The following is a 13,517-nucleotide window of genomic DNA, read 5'->3' on the forward strand; positions in this document are numbered from 1 at the left end:
TTGGTATCCACTCTCAAGAAGGATCTGTTTCTGTTCAAAACCTGTCCTGACCTTTTCGTTGAAGAAGAACAAAATAATGTAGTAACAAAAACACAAGAGGCTGCCAAAGGAAGAGGAGGAAAAAAAAAGAGTTCCTGTAAGGGACTGAAACAATAAATCTCCTCTCTGCTGAACTCCCAAAGGGAGTCTGTGTATTTCCTCCCGTTCTTTATCAGAGCCCCCAAAATAAGTAGGAATGGGCAGCGGCTGCTCACAGTCAACACACCTTTTCCATTTGCTAACAAGGCCTTGGCAGTCTGGGAGACAGTTGTGTCTGCTTGCCTCTGGAGAAAAGCCACTGAGACGGGACACAGACATCATGGAAGTACTGCAAAGGACGCTTCTTTTTCTTCTTTTGTCCAGTGTTTGCAGCGGTGAAGGCAGCAAAGGTACTATTTCTTCCTTTCAGTCTTATAATAGCGTTGACTAGACACCACGAGGGGGCTATTTTGGCCTCAGGTTACTTTTTAGGAAGCTTCTTGTAGCTTACTGAGGTGGCAGGTCAGTTAATCTGAGTTGAGCCAGTGGATGTTAAATTAGAATGAGTAGAGAAGCTTCCTAGGCTGGGTGTTTGTTTTTACTGTGGTGAAACATTGCTGCCTGCAGTGGCTGTGAAGCGTATTGAGAAGAATTATAAGGGTACTGGGAAAACATATAATGGCATTTTTTAAGCATAACACTCTGGGATTAGACAACTGATGAAAAATGTATTATTTCTCAAAAATGTATCTTTTAGTTTTTAAACCTAGAAAGATTGCCATATCTGAGTATGAGTGAAAGGTTATAAAGAGGAATATTGTACAGTAGGTGCTAGCTTGTATTTGTCCAATCTATCTTCCAGCTCTATTAGATTGACCAGTTAGGAGAAATTGTTTTAAGGAAGTGAAACAGAATACCTTGAGGGGGTGAGCTGAGTAGAGGGTGAGCCATTTGGTTAAAGTTTATACAATTTCCTTGTCCTAAATGTGTGTGCATCTAAGTACATTCATGAAACTATAACATTGGCATAAGATTTCAGGAATTCATAGACATAGACATAGAAACCCTACTCATTGACTGCAAATTAGGAAACAGATAAGAATACATATGTACATACATAAGACCATACTATGCTAATGATCAGTTACAAAAAGTGATGTCACTTGACTATTAATTATTCTTACATGTTTCCAGATAAGTAATTAATTTTTATCAATGTTTGTTAGCCTTCCACTCTGTTTTGGACAGTATGAATAATAGATTGTCCTTGTACACAGTGGGAAAAATACTACATGGTTTAAATACAAGACAGATATAATAAGCATGAAAGTGAGAGTATAAAACATCATAAACACAGTTGGGAAAGATTCATTCTAGCTCTAATGAACTGTGGGAGGGTGTAGAGCAGAGGGACAAACATCACATTTTTTTCAAATATTTTTATTTTTATTAATAAAAAGAGAGCTGATTTCATGCATTCCATATGCATTCCGAGAGTACATTACTCATATTCTTTTCCAAAATTCATTAGGTACAGAATTAAAATTTACAAAAATAATATTCAAAAATCACAATCCTTCTGAAAACATTTTTTTTTTTTTGGTGAATTTCTCAATGTACACATGTTTAGGGCAATTTCTGCATTACTTCAAAATCACATTTGTTTGCTTACCTAAACCATGCATCTTGCAATTTTTGAGGCTAAGTGGCGAGTATAGTGACCACAACATTGAACTTGGCAGAATTACTAAGATTCTGACTTTTTAAAAATAAAGGATATTTACGAGGTGCAGCAGAAACCAAAGCATCAATGCATAAATAACTCTTCAATATGTGTGGGAAAGATGGATAGCAACCCTGATGCTATGGAAACCACTGTTCACAAACACATTCCTGGATGGCAGAAAGGCATCTGTGTTAGGCTGCTCCCCATTTCAGATCCGCAATTATCAACAGGGCCAGGCTTCGCCGGAATGCCAACCCTTAAGTGGATTTCTATTCCTTTTGAAAGCAAAGTGGAATAGGATTAATAGAAGTTGGCTCCAAATGTAGCCAGAAGGAGGGAGTGAAGGTGAGGGACAGCCCAGAGATGCCTGCAAGATTTTTCTACCACTGATTGTTTGGGAGAAATTCAGTTCTTTCACTTCACTAATAATGAGTTGAATGTTAACAGTGTGTTTGTTTCTAATTCACTGCCAGCTCATGAAAAAGAATTTTCTCTCTGAACAAAGACAATAGTTAACAAATTCTGATTTCTTCCAGTTTTTCTGCTTGCTAACAAGACAGTATCTGTAAGAAAATAACAACAACAACAACAACAACAACCCCACTTGTATTAAGAAACGAAGTTATAGTTTAGAAGCATAATTTGATCATCTAAATAGTGCCTAGGAGGAATTGGAAGAGATTTTTCCCACACCAAGTATAGGATTTTGTTGCACCTGGCTCTGTTTTGTGTTTTCCTTTGCAGATTGGGAAAGGAAATGAAGCATTTCCTAAGCTGATTTAGTAAATTCTTTCCTTAATCCTTTGTACCAGAAGCACATTGATTTCCGAGCTTTATGTGCTCCCCAAACTTACAATGATTAGCACATTTCACAAGCTGAGTTAAATATTGGGGATAGGAAGAAGATATTTAAATTTACAAGTAGTCCAGTAGGTTTATATGGTTTGGTATCTTAATTGATTTCTAAATAATGATCTTCTGGAGCAATTAACCTTTTATTTTCCTTTCTGACATCTTACTCAGTCTTGTATTTAAACAAATGAAATATATTGTTCCATGCTGTTTGTGAAAACCAAGAGGATCTTTCTTTGTGGCAGGGTGGCAGTGTGTGACTTCTTGTTGCTTCATTGGTGTTGTAACATTTTACAGTCTCCCAGTTGCAAAGTTGTTCTATTGAAACATGTATAATATTTCATAATCTCTTGCATATTATATTTAAAATTGAACATCTCAGCAGTAGCTCTTCAAACCCTATGGTTTCTTAAATCTAAACAGGTAAGGTTTTGATTGACTGGCTCAAAAGATATTAAAGGAAGAAATGTTCCAAGATTAAGATGCTTCTAGAAATAATATGAAGTTATTATTTAAATATTGTTTGCTCCTTGGAACTTAGGTTAATTTACTAATGATTAAAGTGTTTTAGGTAAGCAGGAACAGGCACCAGTCTATTGGTATCTGGGGAAACTTGTAATTGCTGGGAGAAATTCATTTGTTGATGACTAAACATTCAATTTTCTGAAATGAAAAATTGAATACATTGTAAGTACACAGCATGCTAAATGCCATGAGTTTACAGATATCAATACAACTTTCCCTAGAGTGGAGGAGAGAGGTGGATATGTCAAGTCATTGCAAACTTCCTGATGCTATAGACTTCAAGAGAGAAAGAATGTTGTGGAAAATGTGTGATTAGTTTGCTTTAGGTATAGAAACATCAAAACAAACCTTGAAGTTTTAAAATAAGGGGTTCCAGCCTCACTGGAGTTAGGCCTACATTCAGAAATTAACTAATGACACTCGTTGGCATGGATGTTGGTTGGGTAAAAGGTACCCTATTCCATTGTTGGTAGAGTATAGGCTAATTCATATGGAAGTCATATGGAGAGTGCTAAGCAATTAAAAATACATCTGCCAGATTACCCAGCTATCCCTCCTGGGAATTTATCCAAAGGATGTGAAATTCGCATATGAGAAGGTGACCTGAATCCTGTATTTATAGTGGCATAATCCATAAGAGCGAAGACATGGAACCAACCCAGATGCCTGTTGAAATAGGAATGGATGATGACACTGTGGCACTACTCCACTGAATACTACTCAGCCATTAAAAAGAATGAAATTTTCCCATTTACAACAGAATGATCCCAACTGGAGACCGTTATGTTTAATGAAATAAGCCAGTCCCCAAAGGACAAATATCCTGTGTTCTCTCTGATATAAGGCAATCTTCATGCAAAACACAAAATCAATGGATATATAAATAAAAATTTATATACATATATTCTCATAGAGGAACTGTATAATGGGGACTAGCTTACCAAAAAGTGAAGATTCATTTGATATGCATTCAACTCCTGAATAAAAGAAGGACACCCACTGACACTGCTAAATACACCTTGACAATAGGATACCAGATTTTCTACCATTGATTATCCCCACAATCTCATGATACACTTAAATAGTGGGATCTTGTGACTGTTGCTATAGACCTATACTATTGTAATAATATGGGGGTGGGTGGGTAATGGTGTTGATGAGGAGAGTCGGGATGCAGAAAGGTAAGATGGAGGGGAGAATCCCATACCTACAAAATAATATCATGGGAAACAATAATAATGAAAAAGTTTAAAAGTCAGGAGGTTCTAGATGGATGAAATTTTTAATAGAAAGATTAAAAATTAGCATAGTTTAGTCCAGAAATGTAAGGTCACAAGTTGAGCACAGTTAATTATTTGGAAACAAGTTTTTTTTTTTATTTTTTTTTATTTTGCATTATGTGACAGTTTCATAGGCTCTGGGGTTCCCCCCTACCCCTTCCCATGCCCCTCCCCCACGGTGAACCCCCCCACCCCGTTGCATCGTTACAGTTCAAATTTAATCAAGATTCTTCCCCTGCAAACAGATGCCAAGCATATAGTCCAGCTGCTCATTGTCCAGATGGATTGATCAGCTTCTTGGGGAGACTATTTAGCTGCGAACAACCCCTATTGGTTTTAATATTTCTCTAGTTATGAATCACTGCCAGTCTCGCCTCTCCCATCTCGATGAGGTTGTTGTAGAGTTCACTGGTTGACACTGTCCATCATAGAGTCTTCATTCGCCCAGATTTCGCTGCCAACATATATCCGGGATGGTTGATTGACCCGTTCCGTCCTCTGTCTTATTTTGGCTAGCGTTCTGAGTCCAGCTGGTCATCGCCACAATGAGTTTGTAGGTGCAGTTCCTGGGCTGATTTTGTTTTCAGACTGAAGTTGCTCTGGAACCAGTGGGTGTTGCAGACTAGGTTGGTTTTGCCTAGCACGTACTCGGCACTTGTATCAGCCAGTGGGGCTGAAGCCTAGTCAGGGCGATCCACAATAACCCCCACTAGGCCTTCCCCCTATCCTGGTTTGCCTGTGTATATAGCAGACTAGTCCAGTCTGTCCCATATCCCATTTAGCTCTTGTATTTGTCCCTGGGTTTTAAAACTTAGTTCTAACTAGCCAGCTCAGCCATCCTGCCCCCACCGATGTTGTTGTGTTCCTCTCTGTCTAGTCACCCCAGCCCCCTTCCAAGTTATCGTGTCCTCCTGCGGGAGCAGTGACCCAGAAGGGAGGAACCCAAGGTTTCCTTCCTGGGTCACTCACCATCCCGGTTTATGCACTTATCGGGTGGTACCGCGATTTGACTTAACAGAGTTAGTCCCCAGAGCCAGCTTCTGCCAGCTGGTGTTACAACTAGTTCCTTGCATCCCTCATCCATTCTGATTTAGGCTTGCCCCAGCAGGGGATAATTTGCTCAGCCTGGCTTTCCCCTGGTCTTTTACCCATGTGGCGCACAGGTGTTGTAGCCCTGCTTAGTGTGGTCTGTCCCCAGACCAGCCCACGCTCTCCTGTGGGAGTAGTAGTCTAGTGAGGGGACCAGCCCCTAAATTCCCATGCCAGCTCTGCCCCTCCTGGTTCTCACATGTGCTGGCTGGGCGTTGCAGTCAAATCTAGTACCGGTGACCTTGTCCTGACATTCCACATTGTACGCTGGTTTTGTCGCAACCAGATCCAGCCCAACCCACTCTCTGTTCTGGTGTTTGGATTTGCCAGTGGACAACATGTACTGATTCAGCCTAGTCCGCCACTGTCCCGTGCCAAATGTTTTTGAATACAGTATTAGGATATAATGATTACTATGATGAAAAAAACTTGACTCAACTTTTTAGTCTAGAAGCTGTGAATATGGAAACTATATGCTTTGGATTGGGGCTATACATTCGAAGACTTATCTGTCATTATAATATAAATCGGAGTATCAAGAGAAATAAAAATCAAATAAACTAGCTCAAATGTTATTATAATTCTAAGTGTAGGTCAATGAAATGGAAAGAGAAGTCTAGGAAGAGATTTAACGAATGAGAACATTGGAGTTTGGCAATGAGGGAGAAGGTAATTTTATTGTGGAGGTAGGATTATTTGAAAATCAGAAGTAGAAAGCTAAGCCACAGAACAGGTCAGAAAGTATTGAAAAACAAATGGTTGAAGCCAATGGTGATGGTGAAGGGTGACTGTTCTCTGTAACCAGTAAATTTTTAGTACTACCCAGTGTAACATGAATAATGTAGAGAAACCATTTCTCTTCTTCCAGAATGTTCTTATTTCTAATTCCCATATGGTACAAAATTTTCTGATTCTATTATACTTGTTTATGTGAAAATCTGATCTTCTCTACCAGACTGTAAATTCCATGGAAGTAGGAGCCAAAATTAAAAAACTTTCTAGTGTAGTAACAGGAAAGAGACAAGAAACAAAGAAAGAGGTGGGGTAGGAATTTACAACCAGAATCATGTTTATTAGAGAAATAAATTGGGCCCGGCTCGGTGGCCTAGTGGTAAAGTCCTTGCCTTGATTGTGCCAGGATCCCAGATGAGTGCTGGTTTTGATCCTGGCAGCTCCATTTCCCATCCAGCTCCCTGCTTGTGGCCTGGGAAAGCAGTGGAGTAAGGCCCAAAGCCTTGGGACCCTGCACCAGCGTGGGAGACCTGGAGGAAGTTTCTGGATCCTGGCTTTGGATTGGCACAGCACCAGCCATTGTGCTCACTTAGGGAGTGAATCATTGGATGGAAGATCTTCCTCTCTGTCTCTCCTCCTCTATCTATATCTGACTTTGTAATAAAAATAAATAAATCTTTAAAAAGAGAGAGAGAGAGAAACAAATTTGCATGTTTTTAGACAGAAGGACTCAAGGCTGCAGCCCAATCCTTTTACAGGCTCGGCATTTTATAGCTTGTGGGTCTTGGGATGCTCTTTAAAGAGTGGAGGTGGAAGAGTTTGGAGAAATAGGAAGCTAAGTGGAACTGGGGATAGCTTTCCATGGGCATTTCAACCTTGATAGGCCTTGTTCCCTAGGGACTAACTGATTGGATAGATTGTGGAGGATGAGGCAGAGAGTAGTACGATGTACAGGTTATCCCAGTCTTTTGGAATATACAAGCAGCTCCCTGGTGGAAACTCCCTATTTAATTTCCCAGGGCATAAGGTTGAGGCTGTGTCCTTGCTACATCAGTAACAACTACAAATGCATAGATCAATATTATTTGAATATAAATAAATGAAATAGTTGCCTCATTTTTCCTATTGTTAATTTCTCCCTATGAATATCACTTATAATTTACCATCTTGACTTTGGAAAATGATATGTATCAATCATAGAATATGACAAATGTCTAAGTAGATTCTTTTGATTTCAGCCTATGAAAAGATCATGAAATGCATGAAAAAAGGTTTATCAAAGAGTATTCAGTCTTAAAGTCCAAGCATTAAAAAATATACTAGGAATAGCTGCACAGTACAGTATTAGGTAACAGGAATTAAGAAGAAATTTGGAAGAAGTTACTGTGAATACAGTTTTGGGAAGGATATCTAAGTGAAATTGGTTCTGCTTTTCTTTTGAGGGTAAAATGTATAAGAAGATACTTTATTCTTAGCCAACTCTCAAAAATACAGAGGATTATTTTTCAAATCTAAGTTTACAAAAAAGAGAATTTACAAAGAATTAGATGAGTATTTCACATCATTACTTCATGTGTCCTTTAGGTAACATGACGTGTTGCAGGTTTGATTATTTTGCCTACCAAATCTATTCAGCTTAGGAGATCTGTATCAACATCTCCTACTTAACGTGAAGGGTTTATTAAAGGAATGGTAACTAAATGCAGGACAAAATCGGTGTAAAATGTATTTAATCCAAAATAATTTCTTTAATATTCTTTCTTCAATATTATTTTTAATGGTCCCTACTTAAAAATAAAAGTGATTATTCCAAATTCCTATTTTCTTTTTTTTTTAATTGTTTATTATTTAACTTCAGTAATTACATTGTATTATGTGACACAATTACATAGATACTTGGGTTCTCCCCACCCCTCCCCAAACCCCCCCACCATGGTGGATTCCTCCACCTAGTTGCATAACCACAGCTCAAGTTCAGTTGAGATTCCCCCATTGCAAGCGTATACCAAACATAGAGTCCAGCATCTTATTGTCCAGTCAAGTTCAACGGCTTCTTAGGTATACCCTCTCTGGTCTGAAGACAGAGCCAGCAGAGTATCATCCCAGTCAATTGAAAGCTCCAACATACCATCAGCAAAAATTTACATCATTATGGAATTAATTGACATAGTAATGAGTAACCAATATGTTAAAAGTAAATGCGAGTTCCCAGTCACCTTCTGTGACCACCTCACCTACACTTCAATTTTAGTTTATACACAACATATAACATTCAAAACATAACATGTTATACATAACATCACATCATCTTAAATTAAGGCAAACATGTGGTATTTAACCTTTTGGGATTGGCTCATTTCCCTTAGCATTATGGTTTCCAGTTTGGCCCATTTGGCCACAAAGAACTGCATTTTGTTTTTTTTAATAGCTGAGCAGTATTCCATGGAGTAGATGAACCATAGCTTTCTTATCCAATCCTCTGCTGATGGGCATTTTGGTTGCTTCCATGTTTTTGCAATTACTGATTGTGCTGCTATGAGCATAGGAGTGCATGTTGGTTTCTCATAAAACGAGTGTTCTGGATATATTCCTAGGAGTGCTATTGCTGGATCATACGGTATGTTGAATTTGAGTTGTTTGAATATTCTCCACACTGAAATTCCTATTTTCAAGGGATTCAGTAATTTTCAGAAGCAAAGTCTTTGGCCATTTTTTGTGGATTATAATTTTCTTAAAATTGAGGACAATATTGAATACATGGTGTTTCAAAAAACTTTTACTATATCATGGTCCTTCCTTTCCTTGCCATTGCTAAAGATATTTTTCAAGCTTCAAGTAAATGTTTCAACTTTTAATTATCTAATCAATGTCACATGTATTCTTTGTCTTAGCAATTTTCCAACTTCCTTTTCACCTGTAAGAAAAACATTAGAAATCACTGACCATCAAAACAGAAGTATGTTAGAAATGATGTTCAAATTCTGTGCAGCATCTCCTTCCCTGCTACTGAATTCATGTAGATCACTGATTTCTATTACCTGCTGGGTAATAGGATAAAGTCTCTCAGCAGATGAGCTTTTTTGGACTGTTGCACATAATGAGACTGTAAGTCTGAGCTGAATGCTGTTGCTGGCCAAGATTCCAGCTCCCTGCTTCTGTGTACCATGTGAAGTGGTGGATGATGGCACAGAGGCCCGGCCAACCATGTGCAAGGCCAGGATTGGGTTCCAGACTGCTGGCTTTGACCTGGCCCAGCCGTTCTTGCTGCAGGCTCCCAGAGAGTGAACCACTACAGAAGAGATCTTCATATCTGCCTATACATCTCTTTCTGCCTTTTAAATAAAGAAAAGAAATAAATTTTTAAATCTAAGCATTAAAAACAGTATTAGCTGAGGAAAAATGGGTCAATTATATCTAGAAAGGCCACTTATAAGTTGCTCAAATTTTGAGCAAGTGTATGGAAAAAAATGATTTTTGAAACTGGCTTCAAGTCTTATAGAATATTTCAGTGGAGATCATCACATCAGTCTCTCAGTAGATGTGACCATTACTGCTTTTCCCATAAGGCTCTCTAGTTGGCATTCATTTCATCCATTGCTGTGTCAGCCAGCACACTGCTCCCATGACTGTATGTATCATGTTTTCAGAAGGATCATGTGAGGTAACATGTGGACAGAGAAAGATGTCCACTGTGTCTTCAGTGGGATGCCATAACTTTGGCTGACTTTAGGGGTTTAAAGCCCTATAGTTTATAATATTCCACCTCTTAGGAAAGTCATATTATTTCCAAGTAGATTCAGCAAATATTTAAATAATATCATTGACACAACATAAAAATAGCTAAATAATGTTTTTTAAAGATTTATATATTTTCATCGGAAAGGCTGATCATATTTATGAACAGAAGGAAAGACAGAAAGATCTTCCATTCATTGATTCATTTCCTAAATGGCTGTAAAGGCTGGAGCTAAGCTGACATGAAGCCAGAAGCCAGGAACTTCTTCCAGGCTTCCCACTTGGGTGCAGGGTCCCAAGGCTTTTGGGTATCCTCTGCTGCTTTCCCAGGCCATATACAGAGAAGCAGAGTAGCTAGGACATAAACTGACACCTGTATGGAATCCTGGCACTTGCAAAGTGAGGATTCAGTGAATTAAGCTATCACACAGGGCCAAACATGATATTTTTTTACTAAAGAATTTGTATGGGATTCTAGAAAATGATTCAAGAAACATGATTGGGGCCCGGCACCGTGGCCTAGCAGCTAAAGTCCTCGACTTGAAAGCGCCGGGATCCCATATGGGCGCTGGTTCTAATCCCGACAGCTCCACTTCCCATCCAGCTCCCTGCTTGTGGCCTGGGAAAGCAGGAGAGGACGGCCCAAAGTTTTGGGACCCTGCACCCGCGTGGGAGACCCGGAAGAGGTTCCTGGTCCCGGCATCGGATTGGCACGTACCGGCCCATTGCGGCTCACTTGGGGAGTGAAACATCGGACGGAAGATCTTCCTCTCTGTCTCTCCTCCTCTCTGTATATCCGGCTTTCCAATAATAATAAAATCTTTAAAAAAAAAAAAAGGAACATGATTGGTAAATAAACCTTTTAATCATAATATATAAAGTTACAAAATATTGTGCCAATGGGTGTATTTTCTTGAATGCCTTTCCAATCTGCTCATTATTTAACTTACTCTGTGCAATAATTACTCAAATTTATAAGCAAAAGAGTATTTGCATTCAATGTTATTATCTGATTTTTCAGTCTGAAAAAGTCAGTATCCTCAAATATTTTTATAAAGTACTGACTATTGGGCTTTGCACAACACCCTGGTGGTAAAATCCTTGCCTTATAATTGCTGGAATACCATATGGTTGCCAGTTCCTGTCTCACCTGCTCCACTTCCCTTCCAGCTCCCTGTTTGTGATCTGGGAAAGTAGTGGAAAATGGCCCAAAGCCTTGGGAACCTGCACCCACCTGGGAGGCCTGAAAGAAGCTCCTGGTTTCTGGCTTTGGATTGGCTCAGCTATGGCCATTGCAGCCACTTGGGGAGTGAAGCAGCAGATGAAAGTTCTTTGTTTCTGTTTCTCTCTCTCTCCATAAATTTGCCTTTCCAATAAACAGAAAGAAATCTTAAAAAAAAAAAAAAAAAGCTGAGTATTGCTCAATCTGAGAGGTTGAGCCTTTTAGTAAAAGTGAAGTTCTTCTTACTATGACCTCCAATTTGACTGACTCTGTGACAAACAAGTTTCAATCTAGTTTCTGAGTATGCTGAAATTTACTAGGATGTGAAACATGCTTAGCCTAAATTTCTTATTCTAGCTTCTTATGATACTAAGAGAAAGAGAACATTCCTTTTTGTTGACCCATGAAGGTATTTCAAAAATTTTATGCACAATGAGAATTGAAGAATGAGTTTAGGAATAGGCATTGTGGTGAAGAAGGTCAAACTCCAACCTCAGATTGGGTGGGATGAATTCCCACTTCTGCTTCCTATTCAGTTTCCTGAAAATGCACAGACGCAATAGCTTAGTACTTGGATTTCTGCCACTCACATGTATCCTCATGGTGGAATTCCTGGCTCCAGGCATTGGCTTGGCTCAGACTTGACTGTTTAAGACACGTGCAGGATGAACCAAGAGGTAAAAAATAGGTTCTCTCCCTATCTCTCTCACTCTCATTCTCTCTCCCCAGGACATGTATATTCTCTATGTGTGTGTTACTCTATCATGCTGCCTGCCAAAAATTTAACAAATGTAACTTAAAATTTAAAAAGACACTTTTAAGATTATCCAACCAAGCAACAGAAATGAGATTCAGATCTCTGTGACTTTGCTTTATCATATTCAAGTGTAGTATGAATAGATTCTCTCAAATTGCCTATTTGCTTAAAGTGATTTTCCTCATCTTATAAAAAAAGAAAAAGAAGCTTATTTTGATGCAAAAGCATTTTCGAAGTGCATGCATATGCAGTTATTTTTTCATAAAAGACATTTTTCATGAACTTTTTTTGAACTGTCCTTGAAGTATTGGTGTTATAGAACAATGAAAAACACCTTTGAAATTCTGTGTATTTCATAACTTCCAAGTGAAATATGTTAGTATTTTAATAGAAACTCATTTATCATTTTCCATTTTTATTAATATAGAAAATAAATTTCAAATACTGTGTAGATAGTTTGCAGATAAATTTGTAAGGAGACAACCATATTTCTTTTCTACCCATCCTCTGTGAATACTCCTTCTTCATTTACTTATATTTTTTCTCTCTAATTTTTATAGTAACATAATATCAATTTAGTTTATAACCACAGACATAATGCTCAACAAATAAAAAATACAGACTGATGTTTCACAGGAATTTAGACAAATGCATAAAGAATAATCATATTATAATGTGTCAGTTTCATTCTTCCACATATCCAACATACAGAAAACATGAATTAACCTTTTGATGGTGACTTGTCTCACAAACAATGGCCTGCAGTTGCATCTGTTTTGTTGCAAAAGACAGTATTCCATTCTTTGTTATGGATGAGTTGTAGTTCATAGTGTGTATACACCACAATTTCTTTCTTTAGTCATCAGCTGATGGAGATCAGTTGATTTCAAGTCCCAGTTACTGTGAATTAAACTGCTGGAAACCTGAAGGTAGAAACAACCAGTTTATATGCTGATTTTATTTCACTTGAATAAATTCCCAGAAGTGGGATGGGTGGGTCATATGGTTGATCTATTTTCAGATTTCTGAGGGCTCTTCATATTGTCTTCCATAATGATTATATTAGTTTACATTCCCACAGAGTACTAGGGTACCTTTACCTCCATGTCCTTGTTAGCATTTATTATTTTTGGATGTTTGATAATAACCATTCTAACTGGAATGTGATGAAACATCATTTTGATTTCATACTTGTACTTCTCTGAAAATTAGTGATTGTGAGTATGTTTTCCTATGTCCATTGGCCATTTGTATTTCATCCCTTGAAAAACATATTTGTTCATGCTTTTTATTCATTTCTTAGCTGGATTGTCTGTTTTGTTGTTGGGTTTTTGAGCATTTAATATATACTGAATATTAATTTTTATGATATTCATAATTTCCAAATATTTTCTCACATTGTGTTGGTGGCTTCATTATCGAAGGTTTTCTTTGCTATGCAGAAACTTCTTAGCTTGATGTAATCCCATTTGTTTATTTTTGCTTTCATGGCCAAGATTGCTTTGTGTATGCCAATATCTTACAGAGTTATCTCTAAACTTTCCTTTAATAATTGGTGGTATCATGTCATACATTCAGATG

The 13,517-nt window shown here is 38.1% G+C and overlaps 1 protein-coding gene across 1 annotated transcript in view; it reads left to right on the forward strand.

The window, feature by feature from the left end:
- Positions 1-219: 219 nt before the first annotated feature.
- The window catches only part of EMCN (endomucin), an 81,698-nt gene continuing 68,400 nt past the window's right edge, over positions 220-13,517 (forward strand). Inside the window, exon 1 of the mRNA XM_012929558.3 lies at positions 220-428. Within this exon, the coding sequence (XP_012785012.2) occupies positions 236-428 (193 nt within the window). The 5' untranslated portion in view covers positions 220-235. The remainder of the gene's footprint in view (positions 429-13,517) is intronic.

This window comes from Ochotona princeps, chromosome 7 (assembly GCF_030435755.1).
Source record: "Ochotona princeps isolate mOchPri1 chromosome 7, mOchPri1.hap1, whole genome shotgun sequence".
Lineage (NCBI taxonomy): Eukaryota > Metazoa > Chordata > Mammalia > Lagomorpha > Ochotonidae > Ochotona > Ochotona princeps.